The sequence below is a fragment of the Protopterus annectens genome, chromosome 2.part0 (assembly GCF_019279795.1).
Source record: "Protopterus annectens isolate FY-2018-M chromosome 2.part0, PAN1.0, whole genome shotgun sequence".
Lineage (NCBI taxonomy): Eukaryota > Metazoa > Chordata > Ceratodontiformes > Protopteridae > Protopterus > Protopterus annectens.
The window spans coordinates 396,477,112-396,501,547 of record NC_056728.1 but is presented as its reverse complement, the minus strand read 5'-3'; the positions used below and the strand labels follow the sequence as shown (position 1 = coordinate 396,501,547).

The window sequence follows — 24,436 nt, the reverse complement described above, 5'->3', positions numbered from 1 at the left end:
ACAGAACAAGGGAGAAAGACTGTTACATACCTTGGATGTACATAGACAATTGCATTACTACCTGGACAGGACCAAGAGCAATAGAAAAACTGACCAGCTACTGGTAGCATATGCAACAGGAATGGAAGTAAAAGCAATTTCAAAACAGACAATCTCTAAGTGGATAGGAAATTGCATTAGATTTTGTTACTCTTACCATGGGAAGAAAACTCCAGAAAACATCAGACCTCACTCTAGGGCTACAGCCACTACCACAGCTTTTTACGGAGTGGCTACCAAAGACATTTTAGAGGCTGCTACTTGGAGCTCCGTGCATACATTTGCCAAGCATTATAATCTACCCTTATACTCCAGATCCCGAGCAGGTTTTGCCACTGCTGTTTTGCAAGGGATCTTAACTACACCATAATCTTATTACTCCTCCTCCCCAGTTTGGCTATGGTATTCTACCCATTTGTAAGGACTGCAGATGCATCCTTGAAGGACATAGTACAGTTTTGTACCTACCATAAATGTAGATGTCCGAGAGGCATGCATCTGCAGTCAGGATTACCCTCCCTCCTTCCCCTGAGGTACTCCTAGGGTATTTGCCCATCTTCTAGCTAGCTGGGGGAATCTATTATGGTGTATTTGTTTGTATATATGTATATACATGTTTATTTTTATTTGCTCTTTCTTATTTGGAAACTTTTGCAATTATCCAAATTTAGCCTTCCTAGAGGGCACCTGGCATCTGGGGCAAGAAACACTGAGGAAAATGGCGTCGGCTGATACCTTTATACCTGAATAACTGCAGCTATGACGTCGGGTGAAGTGCGACATCAGCCGAGGCCAGACCCAGACTTTGGAATCCGGCCGACCGAAGGGCTGCCTGACGACAGGACAACCCATTTGTAAGGACTGCAGATGCATGCCTCTCGGACATCTACATTTATGGTAGGTACAAAACTGTACTTTCTGGTAAGGGTATGTGTTGGTTGTGATGATGAGATGCATGTATTAACCTACACCTCATGACTGTCCAGTCATGGCTGTAGACTGGACTGCCTTCCAGCTTAGCCCTGTAGCTGCATCCCAAACAATGTGTGGGGTGTGGTGTTAGGTGGATTTGGCAGTGTACATGGCATAGAGATTACATTCCCCCAGGATGGCCACATACACAAAGCTGACATTAGTAAACACCAGTAGCTGACTAGTGGACATGCCTGTATGAGCATTCAGTACAACAAGTACCAAGTACTGTATTTAGTTTACTTGTTGCTTATGAAGATGTTTTAGACAGTGATGCTCACATGTAAATATTTGTGTTATGGACATGACAACACTGGCTATTACAGAAACATTGTAGCTACCTTTAGCAGCATTCCTCCTCTGAGGAGCACATCACATCCTGATAGATGATTACAGATGATGCAAGTGTCTACAGGTCTGTTTCCTTCTCTGGGTATATACTCACATATCCACCAGGACCATGAGCTCTGTTGGGCACAGACACCCACTCTCTAAACAGAGTCATGTATCAATAGACTCTGATGCCACTATCAACATGATCAGGATACAATCAGATAGTGTAAGCCATCACCTATGAAGTGGCTATTACACATGAGCAGCAGTTTCCTACTTCTTACACTCCTACTGCAGATGTTACTCTGGAGTTAAAGATGATATACAACCTGTTTCATTACCAGTACTGTGCACTACCTTACATACAGTATGTGCAAGCGGCTGTTAGGTTGGCAATGAGAGGTTAGGCTACACAAATGTGGTAGTTCAACCAGTGTGTCTCTACTCTCAATATCCACTCTTTGTAGGTGTGCACATAGCCATTTGGTCCAGCCCTGTAACAAGGGTCACTACACATTTACATAACATGTACACATGCACAGCTGTTATTGCTAGTAAATGATACTAGAGAGGTCCAGCCCTGTAACAACGGTCACTACACATTTGCATGACATGTATACATGCACAGCTGTTATTGCTTGCAAACGATACTAGAGAAGTGGATATTTCATGTGTTATGTGCATGGGTAGTTACTTAGCTCTTCCAATTATCTTTTCTATCATGCTGCTAAACTGTCAGATGAATACAAGTGATATGTATCCTGTTATTGAGTATTGTAATTGCCAATAGACATAACTACTGTTTGCATAACATAACAGAAATGCTATGTAGAATGGAATACAGATCTGCCTAAAATACTGTACATTACACAGTTATTGGCACAGTATCCCACAATGCAAACCATATTTGCACAGTAAGCTTACCTTTGACATGTTCGTCTTACTTATACACCCATACATATGTCGACTGTTACAATATATCGACATATACTATCCCCTGTTATAGCACATACTTGTTGGACCAGTCCTGACACTGACAGTGTCTGGAAGCAAACTGGTGAGTTCCAAGCCCATATCATCCCTTGTGGTGTATGAAGAGTATGCCTTGTGACCTACAGCAGTACACATATAGAATACTATAAGCATTACTACTGCTCAAAAATACATCGCTACACTATAGCTATTTCCATTATATGCATTGATTACACTGTAATTCTTACAGAACAGGTACTACATACACAGACATACTACATGTTGTAAATACCTTCTTCGTAGATAGAGGTGTTACTGACTAGTATAGTACTCGTTTTCAGTTTGTCTTTCAGTATTTTGTACTGTCCTACAGGTAGATACAGATGGTTTGAATGTGTGACAAGGCAACCTTTTATAGTTACAGATCAGTAATGTGCTATCCCGATAACCAATTGGTGTTCCTTAGCAGCTAATTACATGCACATCAGCTGCGCTGCTACTGCCTTAGCCAATACTGTGGCAACAGTGGAGTATAACTGAGTACTCCACTTGGGCGTTGTCCCTTTGCCTTACTTGTGAGGAATATAGCCTGGAACTGTTGTTTGGAATCTGTTGCAACAGCTGTGTGGAGACGAACAGTAATATATTGTGTGTAATGCCTAGAGGATTTGGTCTAAATGTGAGTACTGCTGTTATATTTCTGAACATTGCTACTTGTGCAGGGTTTGTCTGTACCTAATACTTCTGCATATGTTTCAGTCTGGCCAGGATGTTTGACCAGCTCAAGGCTGCATAGCTATGCATATAATGTTAGGAGGTTTACAGTGTGCTTACCAGACATATTTAGTTTGGTGTTAATGTGTATCATATTGTGCTGATAATCAGTACTCTGTAACACTTCCTGGAGTACAAACTTTTCAACCCTCTGAAACGGGATTAGTTCATACAAACCCTGTAACATCAGCAGCTGTTCAGCTGTATAACAGCAACTATTTCACATAGGGCCATGCTAGTATGTCTGTATCCAGGTATGTTAAGGTTTCAGCAGATGTTGTACAGTAGTTGAATAATTGGTTATGGTGTGACAGTATGTATTGATGTAATTATTTTGGTTGTGGGTAGATGTTGGTGGGTGTACATAGCACATGCAGGTGTGTAGGAACCCCTTTTATACAACTTCTATATGTGTGTGGGTGTTCTTTCCCTATGTGAACACCTATCCCTTAGTGGACTAATACTATGGTAATTGCAGGCTGATTTATTAAGGCACTGTTAAATGCTTCCTGTATAGCCTGCAGATGTTCTTCGTGTTTCACTGTTGCAGTCATTACATTTGGGTAATCCTGCTGGCAGGTTGCCCTCAGTTGGCCTGAATTCCAAAGTCTTGGGTCCTGCGTCGGATGCTGTCGCCCCTTTCCTGACGTCAGGTCATCAGGGGTATAAAACATGCAGCCGACGCCATTTTCTTTAGTCTTTCTTGCCGCACGGTGCCCGAAGCAGAAGCAGTTCGCATGTGCCGGTCGGCCGACTCCTGAGATTTTCATGTTCGAGTTTCAGATCCGAAGTCTTCAATAAAGCTAAGTACCCCATTGGGGAAACTTTTTTTCTTGCTCCAGACCGATGTCAGAAAAAGTAAATAATTGTATTTCTTGTGGAAAGCAAATACCTCATAAGGACTTTCATTTTTACTGCATTCCTTGCCTAGGCCCTGATCACAACGTTTCAGATTGTCATTTTTGTGCTAGATTTAACCAACGCGCTATTAAGCATCGGTATGATTTTGCTTTAAACTATTTTGGATGCCGGTTTAATTATCCAGGAATATCATCGGATAGCCATCCAACTACCGGAGTTCACAAAAAACGCAAAGAAAAGGAGAGAGTTAGACAACCGAGGCCCAAAACCGATGACGAAGCTTCTCCTAAACCAGTTGCCGGTTCGCCGGTTCTCAGTGAGGCGCATTCGCAGCCCCTGACGCCCGCTACTTTAGAGTCACAGGCCGCTACCGACACCCATGTGGATTCGGCCATGCCACTGGAAACTCAAGGTATTGGAGCCTCGGATACTATCCCTTCAGATGGGTCGGGAGCCGCTGAGCAGGCACCGGCTTCTGAGGGTGTATTCAGACCTAAACATCTTTACATTAAAATGACTTCATCTTCAAAGACAAAGGCTAAAGCACCTTCTAAAGCAAAGAAACAAACTCAAGAGCCATGTGGGCAGGCCTCTATGCCCAAAAAACAGATGCTCAAAAAGGCCGAAGATTTGATTACCTTGATCAGGGGTTCCCATCCCCGTCCTGATAAGAGGCCTAGGCAAGAGACTGACTATGAATCTTCAGATCAGGTTTCTATTTCTTCTGATTCCTCTTCTAATCAGGAATATTCTGTTCCCCCCTATGAGGATTGTGATGCTGAAGAATCTATCCCTTCAACTTCTCCTCCAGAGGACTATTCTTTTGGGGAAACCTTGCATACCATGAGGGAGCATTTCCACTGGGAGAGCCAAGATTTTTCAGAATCTAAAAAGAGGCTCAGGGATTTCCTTTTACTACCTCAACACAGGCCACTAGCCATTCCACCTGTGTTAGACATTGTAGATTATGTGTTTTTGGAATCTAGTCTTACCCCTGACTCCTTACCTCCAGCTCCTGTTAAGCCTGATAGATACTACAGGGTTCCTGACTCCCATAAATTCCTTTTTAAAAACCCTGCTGCAGACCCAGATACTATTTCACAGGGTCCCAAAGGCGTTAAGGCTTCCTCTGCAAAAAACCCTACCCCCTCTGACAGAGATTCTAGGGCAATGGATAGATGGGGAAAAAGGGTTTACACTTCTGCTACCTTGGCTATAAGGGCCTTAAACTGTCAGTTTCATATGCTCAAATATCAGCAACATGTCACGGCATTGCTTAAACAGAAAATATTGTTAAACTCTGAATGTGCCGGAAAACAATGAAATGGAGGATTTATTGCATGCAGCTGAACACGTTGGAAAGCATAATTTGCAATGTGATTTTGATTCTTTGGAGGCCTCCTGCAGGGCCGCAGTTACGGGTTCTGTAATTAGGAGGCATGCTTGGTTAAAGGAACAAAATCTGCCTGATCATGCCAAAGTTAAATTATTAGATGCACCTTTACAGCATACTTTGTTTGGTGTTAAGGCAGAAGAGGTGTTAAAGAAAATGGAGGATAAAGCTAAATCTATGCAAACTGTCAAAGATTTTTTACAAGTACAGCCACCTAGGTTTAGTAGACACTGGCCAACAAAGAATTGGTCCTTTCCTGTGTCAGACAGACCTCAAAGGGGCAGATCCAGATGCCCTAAAGGCAGATCCCAGGTGCAAGGTTCATACAGGTCAAAGGAATGGGGTGCTTCTACCTCCAAAGTTGGAGAAGACAAATCACAACCCTACAGGAAACAGTCCCAATGACTTCCCCACTGCCTGCACCAAGCACTTCTCTCCTGGCAGCACCCTTAGGGGGAAAATTAGCAATTTTTTCTTGAAATTGGCACATTATAACCCAGGACAAGTAGGTTCTAAATATCGTGTCATAAGGCTACAAGTTCCATTTCCATACTCTGCCAAAGGCAAACGGCTGGCCAGATCTGCCAAAAAATCAATGGGCAGAGGCACAAAAACAAGTCTTATCCCTCATGGACATGGGGGCCATTCAACAAGTACCAAAGCAAGAGCAGGGACAAGGATTTTACTCAAAACTGTTCTTGGTACCCAGAAAGAACAAGGCCTGGAGGCCAATACTGGACCTATCTATTCTGAACACATTCCTGGATATACCAAAATTCAAGATGTTGACTTTGCAGTAGCTTCTGCCCATGCTGGGCAAGAACGCTTGGCTTGTGAATTTAGACCTAAAAGAGGCATACCAGCATGTCCCAATCAGACAGTTATGCAGAAGATACCTCAGATTCAAGGCTGGCTCAGTGTATTACCAATTCTCTGCACTGCCCTTTGGCTTATCTACTGCACCGAAGGTCTTTACAAAGTGCCTGGCACCAGTAATTGCATTCTGCAGTTAAAGAGGAATACAAATATATCCTTACTTGGACGACTGCCTAATTCAAGCAGCAAACAAGGACATTCTTCTACAGCATCTGGCATTTGTGAAAAGACATCTAACATGCCTAGGGTACACAGTCAACGAAAATAAATCAAAACTAGTACCCTCTCAAGAGATAGTATTCCTGGGTGCAAGCTTAAATACAACTGCCCAGATGGCTTATCTCACACCAGACAAACAAAGGCAACTGACTACCTATTTCAAAATGTTGGCAACAACGGCCCAGTTATCTGCAAGAAAAATTCTGCAGGCTTTGGGCTTCATGGCATCCTGCATCCTACTAATTCCATATGCAAGACTGCATATGAGGAAACTTCAATGGTACCTAAAACATGTTTGGACTCAACATTGCCACAGCCTGGAAACTATGATTACTCTCATTCCCTGCCTGCAACAGGAGTTTTGGTGGTGGGCAAAGGCTTGTCACCAAAACAAGGGACAGCCATTCACATTACCTCCAGCCAGGCAGACACTAACAACGGATGCATCAGATTATGCCTGGGGGGGCCCACATGGCAGGAGGATGCATTCAGGGCACATGATCCTTAAACCAAATGCATCTACATATCAATCAAATAGAGATGCTAGCTGTTCAAAATGCCCTGACAGCCTTCAAGGACCCAATTCATCTGGGACAACTACTGATAAAGACAGACAACACCACGGTCATGTTGTACATAAACAAGCAGGGGGGCACACATTCTTACCCTCTTTTCAGACTAGCCATGACTTTTGGGACACAGCATTGACTTACCAAGTACATCTGCAGGCACAATTTCTGCCAGGAAGGAAAAATACTCTGGCAGACGAACTAAGCAGAAACCTCATGGATCCCCACGAGTGGCAGCTGGATCCACAAGTCTTCAGCAAGATAACAAGGAAATGGGGCTGCCCGGACAAAGATCTATTTGCCTCCCCTCACAACTACCATTTAACAAGATTCTGCACAAGGACTTATCACAGACAAGCATGGAAAGTGGATGCCCTATCTTTCAGCTGGACAAACCTATCAGTATATGCCTTTCCCCCACTGCCTCCCCTACCCAAGGTACTCCTAAAGGTCAGACAGGAGAAGCCAAAGATGATACTGATTGCCCCAGACTGGCCCTGCCAGTACTGGTATGCAATACTAAGGAACTTTTCTCAATGCCCAGCTTGGACCTTACCTCAAATACCTCATCTACTGTCCCAGCAAAACAATCAGATCCTGCACAGCCAAATGAGGACTTTAAACCTGGCAGCATGGCGGATAATGTAGTCATACAAAACACACCTCTCAGTAAAGCTGTGATGGATGTCATTTTGGAAGCCAGAAGGCCTAGTACTAGAAAATCTTATGCTGGAAGAGATTCTGTGCTTGGAACCAGGCACAAGGAACTGATACAGCTGTGCCAAATATTCCTCAGATTTTGCAATACTTAACTGAGATGCTGGACGAATGCCTATCTTTTTCATCTATTAAAATTCATGCCTCTGCCATTTTGGCTCATTACAATACAGAGCCACCAATCTTTTCTCATCCCTTATTAAAGCAGTACCTCAGAGGAGCCAAAAATGTAAGGCCTCCGAGGAGATCACCAGTGCCTGCATGGGACCTCAACTATGTCTTGGAAAAACTCACCCTGCCTCCTTTTGAGCCAGCTGCTACAGCTGATATAAAGTTTTTATCTTGGAAAACAGCTCTGCTCCTAGCAATAACTTCTGCAAGACGAGTTTCAGAGCAACAGGCACTCATGGCTGTGGAACCTTTTATCATTTTTTATCCAGACAGGGTCTCTCTGAGGACAAACCCAACATTTATGCCTAAGGTGGTGTCCAGTGTGGCTCTTAACCAAACTATTCATCTGCCAACCTTTTATCCAAATCCACAGAACAAGGGGGAGAGAATTCTGCATTCTTTGGATGTACACAGACAACTTAGATTCTACTTGGACAGAACCAAAGCTTTTAGAAAGACAGAGCAATTACTAGTGACATATGCTGCAGGATCACAAGGAAAGGCTATCTCAAAGCAGACTATTTTAAAGTGGATAGGCCACTGCATTCGTTTCTGCTATTTACACCATGGCAAGCCAGTGCCTCAGGTCATTAGGCCACATTCCACCAGAGCTGCAGTCACTTCAGCAGCCTTTCTCAGGGGAGTACCAGCCAAGGACACTTTAGAGGCTGCTACTTGGAGTTCAGTGCACACCTTTACAAAGCACTATCATCTGCCACTCTACTCTAAATCCAGGGCAGGCTTTACCACTGCAGTTCTGCAGGGCCTCATAGCCGCTCCTAATGCTATTTAGCTCCAGCCTCCCAACCATAGCTTTGGGACTCTACCCAAATGTAATGACTGCAACAGTGAAACATGAAGAACATAGTGCAGTTGTGTACACTTACCATAAATGTAGATGTTAGAGTGTATTCACTGTTGCAGTCCAGGTTACCCACCCGCCTTCCCCCTTCTTTCTGCTGGAACATATCTTTCCTTCTCTGATTTATACAACCTATGTGGTGTATTTGCTTGTAGATGAAGGTAGAATATATATTGATGCATGTATTTTTATATATATAAATTTTGGCTACCCTTTAGGGGGCATCTGACATCTGCGACAAGAAAAACTAAAGAAAATGGCGTCGGCTGCATATTTTGTACCCCTGACGACCTGATGTCAGGGAAGGGGCGACAGCAACCAATGCAGGACCCAAGACTTTGGAATTCAGGCTGACTGAGAGCAACCTGCCAGCAGGATTACCCAAATGTAATGACTGCAACAGTGAATACACTCGAACATCTATATTTATGGTAAGTGTACACAACTGTACTGTTAGTCCTTGAATCCTTTAACAGTACATCAGAATGTAATAAAGTTTTGCTAAATGAAAGCTTTCTGTGTATTTCTGTCATGGATATTTGCAGTCATTGCAGTTGCGTTGGTGACTGTGTCCATAGAACATATTTGCAATAGTGTATTGGCATATACTCTTCATATGTTAAGTTCATATTGTTTGGGGGGGGGTCTGTGATTGCTATGGTCCATGTTATACTCAGATATGAACACTTCGGATGCTGTCTACACACATGTATGTATGTATGTGTGTGTGTGTGTGTGTGTGTGTGTGTGTGTGTGTGTGTGTGTGTGTGTGTGTATAAATATATATATATATATATATATATATATATATATATATGCATATATATATGTGTGTATGAATATATATATATATATATATATATATATATATATATATATATATGTATATGTATATGTATATAGATGTATAATATATATTATTGCATATGTTTACCTGTACCTCCATAGATGTGTAGATGTTTTTAACCTATCTGTATATATCTACATAGATATGTAGATCTGTATATGTCGACAATTCCTCCCTTTTGTGTTTTAAGCTGTCTGCATACACAACTGGGATAGGTACATCTCAGGTAGCTTAAGGTTAGGTTAATCTAAGAATGGAGTACATGGTTGTGGGTTCTAATTCTGGAAAGTGTTATTATTTTACCTCTCAGAGTAGGCACTAGTAGGGAAAGTGTGAATAATGCACATTTAAGTGGTTGTAAGCAGGTTTGCCCTTGGTCTGCGTGACATTAAGCAAAGGTTAAACCTGTGAATTGCTTCTCCGTTTACCATGTTTCAGCGTCGCTTACAGTCATGCATACCCGTGGAAACCCACTTACAACTGCTTAAGAGTGCTTTAATCCACCTGCATCCAACAGCCCTTATTCTAGCCCTCAAAATCACTTAACAGCCCTTGCAGGTCTTGAACCCAGGACCATGAACACCACAGTCATTGACTTTACCACTAAGGCATCTGAGATATGTACAAATATTATGGTGTTTAGAATATACATTTTACTACAGGCATTCCTCACTACTGAAAATAAATGTGACAGTCAGTTGGTGTACGTATGTCTGAGACATGTTAATGTTCATATGTTTGTGAAATTAGGTGTTGCAATGTGACATGACAAGGTGTATTATGAATGAAAAAGGTTCTTGTTTTGTGTCCTTTTTTGTATTGTCCCCATACTCCATGTATACCCCTCCAGTTCACTTATTGAACATCCTACCCAGGCTCTCCTTGGTGCATTATTTCATTACCCATAATTCCTCCCCCACCCCAATCTTCACATACACAACAACCATCCCTTCTCTGGTGAATTAGGTTAATATTAATAGTTATAATACCAGAGCTGCATGTGTTTTGTGTACACTTCATTTCCTTTGGAGTGCTTCTGTGTCACAAAGTGTGTTCATAGATATTTATATATATGGCTATTGATGTAACCGTGTAATACATATATATATATATATATATATATATATATATATATATATATATATTTCATATTAATTTGTAACAGTAATACATATGTAGACTTGAATGTGTTGGTTCACAAACTACAGTACATTACAATGTACTGTACATATGTACACAAAGTGACTGTCCCATTTGTGATCATTACAATGGAATGCATATGGTATAAGGTGTAGTCTAAAGAGTATGAAACATGCATAAACCTCAGATGGCTTAGTGGTAAGTCTCATGACTATAGTGTGCATGGTCCAGGGTTCAATACCTGCGATGCTTTAAAATTGTTTTTTACTCCAGAATAAGGGTCATTTAAGCAGTTGTAAGCATGTTTGAAAGTGTTTGTTTGACATTATAGCAGTGGTTAAACACAGTTAAACAAACTTTGTAACATATAACCTGTGCGCGCAAACATGACCACATCCGCTAACTACTCAGGATATATACATGTCAGTGAAGTAACATCTCACTATGTGCTTTCATAACATTACATTCTCTGTTGACTTTACTCTCCAGCACACATGGGTTTATATGGGTGTTTTGAATATTTATTATACAGACGATTACTACCTATATATGCAAGCTGTGTTAAGGTATACTTTTTAACATGATAAACATCCCTGACTTTATTGGGATTTGGACCTTGAATGCACAGATACTATACAGATGCTGTAACCATTACACTGTTGACATTAACGTTGCTTCTGCCTATTTCCTATTTAGATGATTTCTGTGTGTAAGCTAGGCTAAGCAAAGGGTGGAGGCCCCCAAACCCACTGAACTTCACATACTCTTGAAATAACAACATATAACAAATGTAATGTGAGACAATACATTACATTCCTAACTACATTAGGCATAGCCCCTCACTGACACACTTCAAGGGAAACCTTTTTGTGTGAATGGGTAATAGAATGTACACCCCTGGGATCGTGTGTCCCAGAACCATACAGCCAGGGGTGGGGGAGCATGTCCAGTTTGATAGCTGCGAGACCTGTTGGAGAAATTGAATGGTGTTGAATTGTCATATTAACATGCCCTCTTTAGATCACTATGTGCCCCTGTCACCCTCTGCCACCCCAGTATTAAACAGCTTCCAGCAACTCTGCCTGGAATTGCTTTCATTACCTATGCTTGACAGAGGCTCAGTTACTTCATCAATGCTGCGGAGAAAGCCAATACACTGTAGCTATGCTTCTAATTGTCCTTGGGCAGATAGGTAGTAGGCTATCTGTGAACCGCTAAAGTGCAGGCCATCACAGCCATAATATGTGAATAAACAGACTTTCAGATCACAGTATACAGTGAGAAATCACAATGTAGTCAGGAAACAGTTAAGTACAGCAAGAACATACAGAACACTGATACTTAGTCACTCCAAAAGCCTATATTGGAAGCTAGAAGACTTGTATAAGCTTAAGGCTTTCTATTGCTTACCAGTAGGTTACCTACAGGAGAGATGAGAAACAAGCAAAGATGGGAAACATGCATGCAACAGTACCATACCAACTTATGTGTCAGCCCTAGGCTTTGGAATACTGGCCAAGGCTATTGGCGCCCCCATGGTGCCTTTTTTTAGGAGAGTCTCAAAGGTGAATACCAGCTCCGTAAACAGCACAATAGCAGAATCAATGAGGGTTATGCTACTCAACACCAGGGGTTGTGATCACAATATGCATGCACTCACAGCACTCCACATGTTGGACAACGTCAACATCTGTGCAGTAACTGAGACCTGTCTTAAGGCTTCTGAGAGCACACCAGCACTACCAGACTACAACCCATACCACACATTTCAGCCACAGAACATGGACTGACACAGACATGGAGGGGGTCTATCCATATTCATCAGGGATACTTACACCTCCAGGTTAGTGGGGTAGCATGATACCTCTGAGATCATCCATGTGCAGCTAACATCAGCCACAACTGCAGTGTAAACTGTGGCCTGCTACGGGTCACCCTCCAGGACCCAGGACCACCACTCCATCTACCTGGAGACAGTGGAGAACATGACAGTCCTAATGCACACCCTGGCATTGGTCGATATAAACTACCCTACCATTAACTGGGAAACTTACTCAAGTACTCACTTCCAGGTCCAGCGCTTCCTGTATTTTATCACCTCATATGCCCTGTATCAGGTGGTAACCTCCCTAATGAGGGGTGGAAACATACTAGAAGTGGTCATCACCAACATGGGCAATGTGCACCACAGCAGAGGTTAAGCGGTCACTGGTTAGATCTGACCATGAACTATTCACTGTTTACACACTCAAGCATCTCCCCCACCCATGGAAATCGCAGTGTATACCTTTCCTACAGCTAAATTTACACTACTAGTGACAGGGGTGGGTGGTTTCGCAGCCCCCACACTAAGGGAAAACACTGCTCAAGATACAGACAGATTTTCAAATGCAGTCTGTAAGCACCTACATGGATGTATGGATCGTGCCATCACTGGTAAACCAAGACTCACTCCTCCTAGACAAGGACACCAGTCTGGTGGACCTCTGCAGTAAACAGGCTATACTATAGAAGTAGGACAGTGTTCCAAACAAACAGCAAATCCCATGAAGGGCAGACGTCCATGACCACTATTAGTATGATACGTAGGTCCCTCACGACATCATCCAAGGCTAACATCAGCAGGAAAATACGCAAGGATTCGAAAGATAACCACAAAGCCTTCTTTGGCGCTATGTCAAGGATCTAAGTGGTGACACACAGATTTGCACTGTGCCAGTGAAATATAGCACAAAATATGCTGACCCTACTGATATTGCCAACATCCTTGCAGATACATTCAGTGCATACTTCACCTCCTAAAGAGCCCACAGCACTACCCGAAAGCTACAGTATCCCACACATCAGAGACACACAGGTGGAAATGGCCCTCTCTAACAGCTGAACACAGCATCAGTGGAGGCAGATGTTGTCCCTGACTGCATCTTGCAAACTGTACAAAACAACCTGACCCCCCCCACCTAATTAAGCTTTCCAACCTCAGCCTCTCCACAGGCTACATGCTCATACAATGGCGCGTGGCAATGGTTATTCCACTCCATCAAGGTGGGATCACAACTGACCATGGTAACTACCACCACATAAGCCTGACTAGCCTGGTCTGCAATGGTATGGATCGCATCCTCATGGCACATTAACAAAGACATTGGTAACCTCCAAACACTTGACCCAACCCAGGTCAGCTTGGTTGAGTGCATTTCATGCATACTGAACCTGTTTGACGTTCTACATACAGTCACCAAGACGTTAGATGATGGGAGAGGTGGTTCACACATGCTACCTGGACCTCGCCAAGGCTTTTGACACCATGCCCCACTCGGGTATTATTGATAAACACACCAGCCTGTACATACACCCATACATCACAGGTTGGGTTGCGAACGGGCTTACACACAGAACCCACATGGTGCAACTAGCGGTCTCCAGGTCTAACTCTTGACCAGTCATGACTGGTTCCCATAGGACTCAGTCCTGGGAGCCCTACTGTTTGGCATATACTTCTCAGAGGTATAGGCAAACACAGGTGGACTACGGCAGACCATGTTTGGCAATGACTGTGAACTGGGAGCCATGATTGATAGTTCAGCTGACACAGACATCCCTCAAGGGGCCTCACAGAGACCGACACAGAATGTCAATGTCATGGCCTCCAGTCAAGTGCCACTAACTGCATGGTCATTCCATTGTGGAATATTAAGCACCCACATATTAACACGTAAGTGGCAGCCACTTTAATACTGATGAGGTAATGGGGTATCTGGGGACTAAGGTAGATAGTGATCTCCCCTTTGGCAATCATATCTCCAAAGTATCTAGGACATCCCTCTATGTAGGCCATCTGATTACTAAAGGGTTCCTATCTAGACATACTGGGTTATAGTGCCACTTTATTCATCACTCATCAGTCCTATCATAGGGTATAATAACCCATTTGGGGTGTACCTCAGAAGACACTTCCAACAGCTGGAAAGTCCACGAATGTACCTCGCTAAGGGGATTACTGGTCTCAAACATATGCCTTATGTAGCCAGACTGAATAAACTGCTGCTTTACTCAGTGGCAACTCATTACCCAGAGATTATCTCTGCTGGCCAACACAGCCATGTCGAACTCAGGCTTAATGGATATGCTCCACCTATGGGAATCCATGTCACAGTGAGCCACACACTCTAGTGAGCTGAACCTTGCCACAACTATAACTGGAAGATGCTGGAGGGACAGATTCCTGTCACAGACACTCCCCATACTTTGGAACAACGTTTATCCAGAGATGATCTCTGCTGGTCAACACAGCCGTGTTGAACTCAAACTTAGTGGATATGCTCCACGTATGGGAATCCATGTCACAGTGAGACACACACTGTAGTGAGCTGAACCTTGACACAACAATAACTGGAAGATGCTGGAGGGACGGATTCCTGTCACAGACACTCCCCATACTTTGGAACAACATTCCTAACTACATTATACAGAGCCCCTCACTAACACTCTGCAAGAGAAACCTTGAAGAGTGGATGGGGAACAGTAGATGCACCCCAGGGATCCAGCCATTGGCTCTACTCCACAGAGGGACAGTTAATGAATCAATGGGGTGGCAAAAGCTGGCACATTTTGGCTAGGCTTATGAATGGTCTCCGGCAGTTGGCCAAGTACCTACCTGTGAACCTATACATACAGTATCAGCACATGCTGATAGCTTAATTTACTGTTCAGGTGTTGACTGACCTTGTGCCAATGGCAGTTGTGTGTGCAATAGTTGAGGGCTGCCTATGTTGGATGCACACAGTAGACTGCCTATACATGACAATTTATAGGTAGTCTTGTGTGTGTGTGCCATCCATTTTTACTGTGTGTGCAGGTGGAGAAAGGTGTCAGTTGCTAGGTGCCTACACTGTCAGTGTGTGTGCTATACGTTCCCTTCTTGCCAAGGCATGGGCATACTGGGCATGCCTCCGTCTGCCTACTGGGGCTGGCTCAGGGTGTTTGTGGTCTGAGTTCTTCTGTGCCTGTGGGGCCCTTGGCAGTGGTGGTGGGCTGTGAGGGCCTTCACCATTCTGTCCCTGCTGCAGCTGTTTCCACATGATCATATTGTGTAGCATGGCACATACTATGAAGATGTGGGCTGGAGAGTACTGCAAGGCTCCACCAGATATGTCCAAGCAACGGAACAGTGATTTTAGCATCCCAAACACACGCTCTATGATGATTCTGGTTTGTGCGTGTGCCTCATTATGGCTTTCCTGCACGGGTGTGTGTGTGTGTGCATTTCTGATGGGAGTCATCATACACGGTTCCAGTGTATAGCCAGCATCCCCCACTAGGTGGCCATTTGGGATTTCCCCCCTGGCAAATAACTGATACAGCTGTGAGGCATGCCAGATGTGGGAGTCGTGATAGCTTCCAGGGCTGCCAGCACAAACATCCATGATAATCCCCTGGGCATTGTACACGACCTGGCAGTTGAAGGAGGGGTATGCCTTGCGGTTTATGTAGTGCCTACCCTGCTCACCGGGTGGTGACTTCATGTGTACGTGCGTGCAGTCTATTGCACCCAGTACCTCCGGGTATTCTGCCACACGATGGAAGAGACACATATTGCTGGCCAACTCCTCCTGCATTCAGGGGAAGTATATGTGCTCATTGGCATGTGGTAACATGGCATCCAGAAACTGGTGTAGTACCCTGGATGCTGATGCCTGTGAGATCCCCATGATATCCCCAGTTGGTCTTTGAAAGGTACCTGTAGCTAGTAATCTCAGGCTTACACATACCTTCGTATCCACTGGGATGGGTTCCCCTCTGCTTGTTCTGGCTCTGAGGCGTGGCCCTGCACAGCTCCACAAGTTGCTGTAGGATGTCCCTGTCCACCCCTTAACGCCCTACTATCTCCAGATCATGTAGCCCCTGGTAGGTTACCCTGTGTCTGAACACTCTCCTCCTCTTCTGGTGCCTGAGGTGGTCGTGTGCATCATCCTCCACACCACCTTCAGTCTCCAACACATGCTGGTGGATCAAAGTTATGGCAGCCCCTAACATATACATACTAAAAGTTCCCCGTCTGTATACACCACTGATGCAGAGTATATGGGAATACAGAAATGTGTGTGAGGTGCTTTCACACTTTATACTATTGTGCTATGGATGCTACTGATGTCATTGGCTGTGTATGAGCTATTCCATCTGCAGAGTGTCTTAATTATTGGTTTTGCAATGAGTATGGCAAGTGTGGGGCTTTTACTGTGGAGATATGCTTGCTGCCTTGATTAATCTGTTGCCCTTTAATTCACTTTTAAACCTGTATCCCCTCCCATTATCAGGCATGCATCCACTTGCCGTCTTTCTTGTTTTGTACTTTCGCTACCCAGTCATGGCGAAATGTGTCTTGTAGCTGATATACTGCAAATCGGCTTTGTTCTTCTTTGACACTTTACTGTTTTCTTTGCAGTACAGCCCCTCCCCTTTCCTGTTCTGCAGGTAGCTGCCTGCAGCCTTGTTAGCTGTTGTCAATGGCCTACTGTAGGCTCTTAGGTGTTAATTAGTCATTTGTACTCCAGTTTCCCTGCTGCAGCATATCCTTATTTCTTTCCTATGTCCTTCCTGTTTCAGCTGCAATGCGTGCCACGCAAACCCATTTAGCGGGTTTACGCACGTTTTCATTTCCGTTCACATGCATACTCGGTTACCTTGTGCACTCTCAGCTAAGCAAAGCTATGGCCAGTTCAACACACCCCTATCCTGCAGCTTTGCCTAGCTAGGGGCAAACCGGTTTAGCAATGCTCCAATGTGCTTACAGCAATGGCAACACACCCCCCTCTCTTGATGTCATCTTTATCTCAAGGGCACACCTCAGTGTCATAATGCTACACTGTGAGGTGCATCCTTACACTAGCAGGGAATCTGTGATTCACTGTTACTCCTCTCATTTCCATGGCATTGCCTACTAATTCCTAGCGACCGCGCATAACACTTTCACAGCACTTAGCAACCCTTGCTCCATAGTATGGTGTAGCATGCCTGTCATTGACTATTATGGGGAAATCGTGATATGTGTTACATTGCAGTTTTATTCTATATTTTTATATTTTCTTTGCGATCCCCTTTGCGCATCGCTGCCCTGCACTTTCACGTCACGATAGTGCGACTATGTATATTATATGTTAATTTTATATTTTGTACATTTTTTTATGCCAATGGCTATATATTTAGCCATTGGCATATATTAACAATATAATACATGTTTTTGGTCGGGTGTTATGGCTCCGATTTTATGTTTGCAAAAATGTAAACCGTTTTCTACAGTTTACATTTCTGCATGCTTACACTACCCCTGCACCACTTCCTGGATCGCTACATACCTTCATTTGCATGCTACACTGGTGTACATGGGGTAATTAGCATACAGGGCCCGGGAGTTGTGCGGGCGTAGCGTACACAGGTAGTGCACATGGGAACAGCTCATACCTGGATCGCTCAGTGGCCATATTTGGTGTTAGAACGCCGACATTATGCCTGCACCTGGCGCAAGCTTTATGAATCCCAGGGTTAGTTTTAGAATGGATTACGTTTGCTCTTCAACTCCCCTCAAGGTTTATTTACCTGCACCATTGATGCATAGTAGATGTGAACACAACATTAAATGTTAACCACCTATACTTCATTAGCACGACAAAATTGTTGTTATGCTGGCTTATGTGAGTCAGTTTTCATGGTAACCATGCACAAACTGGCCAAACCTTGAGGTTCAGTAATGATTTAAGCAGTCTTGAGTAGGATGTAAACCAAGATGATTTGACTATATTTTTTAAATATTTAAACCAGATACTGCAGATCTGGATAGAAGGGTTTTGGTGCTGTTTTTATATCCCAAAATGCTTCAGCTAATGCTTGGAAAGTTTTTCTTCTCACTACATTTTGTAGCGTAAGATTCTTAAGCACAAACTCTGAAACACAACTGAAGAAATGAGTGCCTACATGTTCTAAGCATCCTATGAAAGAAATTGTAGGCATGCAGTGAGTATTTTTGTTATATTTTTTATGTGGTATTACAGTTGACGTGTATAGTTTAGACATTTATGCCTGTTTAGATTGCTGTTACACAGTATTTTTGTGCAGCTCCATTATTTTGATAGCTGTTTTGATATACTGCAGTGATCTTGAAAAACAATTGTACCGTAAACAGTACAGTTAAGTTAAAATGGTTTATTTTGCTTTTAGCATTCCAGTTGTACAAGAAACACAGTGAAAATGATATGAATAAAGTCGTTGAACTCGAGTTGAAAGGAGACATTAAGAAATGCTTTGCTGCTATTGGTAAGTAAATTATTTAGATATTTTGAGTGGTCCTACTGGTGTATTGCAGTCCTGCATCAATAGGCTACCACTTTCTCTTCTGCTTCCATAAGTAGAGATGTTGTAGTGCCTTCTCTTTATATCAGATTTATGAAGGCTTGTGTTTATTGCATTTTTTGTTTGATTCTCTTGTGGATTTGGTCATGGCTGAAAACAGGAATGCACTGAGTCTGTCTACCTAGCTGAGATAAGCAAATATGGTTGCCACAGTTTTGTAAACACTTTGTTCCATGTAATAAAAAGGCTGCTTCTGGTTTCTTCTATATTTTTTCACATGTTGTGCCCCCCCACCAAGCCTACCAATCAAAAGCTCCCTCCTTGTGAATTGATACTTTCATTCTCCATTACCAGGTTAAGGGTTGACCAGAAACAGACATCAAGGGTGGATTTTTTTTCCGAAGTACAGAGGGGTCATTCAGCAAGCTGATTATGAAGGATGTCCCCTGCACTTTTGCCAGGGTTGTTCTCTTCAAGCAATCCTACCTCTACTCTAAAGCATGGGAAGTAATTTTTCCATTCTCAACCAAGCAAGTCACACCTATGAAACTGTTTATGAGAGTATATAACCCTCCCCATCCCCTCTCCAAGAGAGGGAAGTAAGCCACATTCCTCCAGTCCTCCCATCTCTGCCTGGCTGCTCCATTGCCAGGATCACTAAATGAACCCCGGTTGCCAGGGTCACTGTCAGGGCTCCATCCTTATGCAGTATGGAACCTGGATGGCTTCCTTCACGTATTCCAGAATACGGAATTGCTGCCAATTTCAGTCTCTTTGTTGAATAAATAGATCTGATGTCAGCCTGTTATGTTAGTAAATATAAATGATGAATTGTGTTCTATATGAAATGGCTGTGTTTTCTAGAAGCACATGTTGTCACTGTTCATTATTCAGAAATGTGATTATCTCTTGGCATATGCAGGTTGTCTGAGTTTGGTTAATGAAGTCTTTTAGAGAATGTCTGTGCTAAAGAATGTGATCCTGATGTTCTTCGTGTTTCACTGTTGCAGTCTTCACATTTGGGTTATCTGATTGCAGTAGCCCTCAGTCGGCCTGATTGTTAAAGTCTTGGGTCCTGCGTCGGTTGCTGTCTCATCTTCCATGACGTCAGGTAGTCAGGGGTATAAAGCATACAGCCGATGCCATTACATCAGTCTTTCTTGCCGTGCAGTGCCCGAAGCAGAAGCAGTTTTCAAGTGCCGGTCGGCTGACTCCTGAAATTTTCATTTTCGAGTTTCAGAACCGAAGTCTTCAACTAAGCTAAGTACCCCGTTGGGGAACCTTTTTCTTGCTCTAAACCGATGTCAGTAAAAGTTAATTGTATTTCTTGTGGAAAGCAAATACCTCATAAAGATTTTCATTCGTACTGCATTCCTTACTTAGGCCCATACCACGACGTACCTCGCTGTCGGTTTTGTGCCTTATTCAAACCTCAAACTATTCGTCATCAGTTTATTTACGCTTTTAAATATTTTGGTACTCAGTTCAATTATCCAGAAATGGCTTTGGTAAGCCACCCGACTACTGACATTCTGAAAAAATGCAAAGATAAAGACAGAGACAGACCACATAGGTCCAAAGCTGCTGACGACGGGTCTATATTACCAAACTGAAAAACCCTTTATGTGAATACCTAAACGTCGACACCTATAATACGAACCGCAAAAACCCTGAACGCACTAAACAGCGAAAAATAAAATAACGAACTGTCATAGTCGGCCAACCCCACCACCCGCTATATACTGCCTACCCAAACAATATAAATAAACCACATACATACACTAACTAAACCCTACTTCTGACTTAAAGTAAAGCGCCAAAACCATACTTCTAACCCGTCCCCTACAGACATGCACCCAAAAAAATAAATAATACACATGCATACATTTAACAAAACCCTACTTCCAACACTACACTAAACCCCACATACACAGCTCTCTATGCACTATCCTTAACCCCTCCCTAACCCTAAGGTCCGTAACTACCGCACACTTTCCCTACAGATATACACCCAAAAAAAATAAATGATACATATACATACAGTTAAATAAAACTCTACTTCTAACACTACACTAAATCTTACATACATTACCTATATTCACTTACCTTAACCCACATCCTAACCCTAAAGTCATATCTATCGCACACTTACCTTACGGAGCTATACCGCAAACGGGCCAACAGTTACATTTCGACATTTAATTTTTCGCTGTTTTGGATGTTCGGTGTATCCGTCTTTCGCTCAGTATGTGTTGCTCTTTTCATATTCGCAATTACGGTCTTTTGATCTGGTAATAGGAACCCGCCGACGACGCTTCTCCGAAGCTAGTCGCCAGTTCGCCAGTACTCAGTGAGGCACTTTCGCAGCCCCTCATACCCGCTACTTCACATTCGCAGCGCTCTACTGAGACCCATTCAGAGTCCGGTATGCAGCGAGATGCTTCTTCAACTGTGGAACCTGCGGATGTCTCTACCTTGGATGTGTCCAGAGCTGCTGTGCAGGCACTGGCTTCTGAGGGTGTATTCAGGCCTACTGACTTGCATATTAAATCAACGTCATCTTCTTCTTCAAGGCCTAAAACTCGACCCATGCCTAGAAAACTTGACGCCCAGACCACATGGTCAGGCCTCTATCCCTAAAAAACAAATGATAGGAATGGCTGAAGACCTTATTACTCTAATCAGTGGAAGCCACCCTTCCCCCTCTAAGAGACGTAGGACTGATTTTCCTTCTGTTTCTTCTGAACAGGACTCTGAAATTTGTTTCCTGTAATGACCAGGATTTACCCTTATCTACCTATGAGGATTCTGATGCAGAGGACTCCATTTCCTCTGCTTCCCCTCCAGAGAATTTCTGTTATGGTGAAACCTTGCATACTCTTAGGGAGCATTTTCGCTGGGAATTACTCTGACTCCAAAAAGAGGTTAGGGATTTCTTACTCCTGCCCCAACGTAGGCCTTTAGCTATCCCTCCTGTACTGGACATTGTTGATGATGCCTTCTCGGAATCTAGCCTGGCCCCTGACTCTTTACCTCCTGCTCCCAGGAAACCTGATAGGTATTGCAGGGTTCCTGACTCTCAAATTCCTCTTTAAAAATCCAACTGCTGATCCTGAGACCATTTCACAGGGACCCAAGGGCATTAAGGCTACTACTTCCAAAATTCCTACCCCCTCTGATAGAGATTCCAGGGCGCTGGATAGATGGGGTAAGAAGGTATACACTTCTGCAACCTTGGCCGTTAGGGCCTTAAACTGCCAGTTACATATGTTAAAGTATCAGCAGCATATTATTGGATTGCTTAAACAGAAAATGATGTTGATTCCTGACTGTGCTGAAAATAACGATTTCTAGGATTTAATGCATTCTGCTGAACAAGTTGGAAAACATACATTGCAGTGTGGTTTTGATTCGTTAAAGGCATCTTGCAGGGCTGTTGTCATTGTGTCTGTATGTAGAAGGCATGCTTGGCTTAAGGAACAATCTTTGCCAGATCATGTTAAAGCTAAATTGCTGGATGCCCCCTTAAACCAAGACCGTCTGTTTCGCAACAAAGCAAGAAGTACTTAAAAAGATGGAAGAAAAAGCTAAATCTATGCAAACTGTTGAATATTTCCTGCAAGTACAGCCTCCCAGATTTAGTAGGCATTGTCCCCTCTAAGAATTGGTCCTTTCCTGCCTCTTCCAGGACTTCTCAGTCCAAACACAGAACCAGCAGCACACCCAGGCTACAATCCCAAGGTACTCACAGGACTAGGACTAAGCAGTGGGGGGCTCCCACTTCCAAAGCAGGGAGCAGTAAGACTCCCGCTATGGTAAACTGTCCCAATGACTTAACTTTAAACCTTCCATGCCGTGCACAACTGACTGTTCCTTTAGGGGTAAAGATTGCCCTGCAGGCAAAAAATTGGGAACTCATTACCCAGGACAAATGGGTTTTAAATATAGTTTCCCAAGGATACAGATTCCACTTCCACTCCTTATCAACCCCAAATGGTTGGCCAGATCTACCCCCAAATCAGTGGGTAGAGGCTCAAAAGCAAGTTCTCTCTCTTTTAAGCATCAGAGCTATTCAACCTGTCCCAGAAGAAGAATGGGGACAAGGTTTCTACTCAGGAATTTTTCTGGTACCTAGAAAAGACAATTCCTGGCGTCCTATCCTGGACCTGTCTTTGTTGTTGTTGTTGTGTCTTTTGGCTTATCCCGGTTAGGGGTCGCCACAGCGGAACTCCGGTCCACTAATGTTTAGTAGTGGATTTTTACATACCGAGTTACCAGCTCTGACGCACAATCTTCAACGAAGGCACGCCCATTCACATATGCCTCCACACAGAAGACGCTCTAGCTGAGAATCGAACGGGACAATGTCTTGCTGTGAGGCGACAACGCTACCGCAGCACCACTGATCACATTTTTGGTAATCCCAAAATTCAAGATGCTAACTCTTCATCAGCTGCTTCCTTTGCTAGGCAAAGATGCTTGGTTGGCAACACTGGATTTACAGGAAGCCTACTTGCACATCCCAATAAGGGAATCTTGCAGGAGATACCTACACTTCAAAGCAGGCTACATGCACTGTCAGTTGTCTGCACTTCCCTTTGGCTTATCTACTGCTCCCAGAGTATTCACCAAGTGCCTAGCTGCAGTCATTGCATTTTGCAGGCAAGAAATATTCAAATATACCCATACCTGTACGATTGTCTAATTCAGGCAGAAAGCCAGGACATACTATTAAATCATCTGGCATTTGTAAAAAACTTGCTAACTTCTCTGGGATACACCATAAATGAAAAGAAATCACATCTTGTACCCTGCAAAAATTGTATTCCTGGGAGCAAGCTTGAATACAACTTTCCAGATGGCCTACCTCACGCCAGAGAAACAAGTTAATTTGACAGCCTACTTCAAACTACTGCCCACAAAGACCCAGCTATTAGCAAGGAAAATACTGCAAGCCCTGGGGTTCATGGCCTCCTGCATTCTACTAATTCCATATGCAAGACTGCATATGAGGAAATTACAATGGTATCTAAAAAGCCTATGATGTCAACATGCCCAGGATCTAGAATCAATGATTCCTGTTATACCTTGTCTACAGATAGAGTTCCTTTGGTGGGAAGAGACCTGCCACCAAAACAAGGGACTGCCATTCAATCAACCCCCTGCCGCCCAAACCCTAACAGCAGACATATCAGACTATGCATGGGGGGCTCACTTGGCAGGGAAATGCATTCAGGGCAAATGGAACCCAAGTCAAATGCACCTGCATATCAGTCAAAAAGAAATGTTAGCTGTACAGAATACTCTGACAGCCTTCAAGGACCACATTCTTCCAGGACAGTTAT

The 24,436-nt window shown here is 43.4% G+C and overlaps 1 protein-coding gene across 1 annotated transcript in view; it reads left to right on the top strand.

Annotated features, from left to right (window-relative positions):
- LOC122793103 (annexin A1-like) overlaps nt 1-24,436 on the top strand; it is a gene marked incomplete in the record, with an annotated part of 731,647 nt that overhangs the window by 471,812 nt on the left and 235,399 nt on the right. Inside the window, 1 exon segment of the mRNA XM_044060835.1 lies at nt 18,960-19,055. Within this exon segment, the coding sequence (XP_043916770.1) occupies nt 18,960-19,055 (96 nt within the window).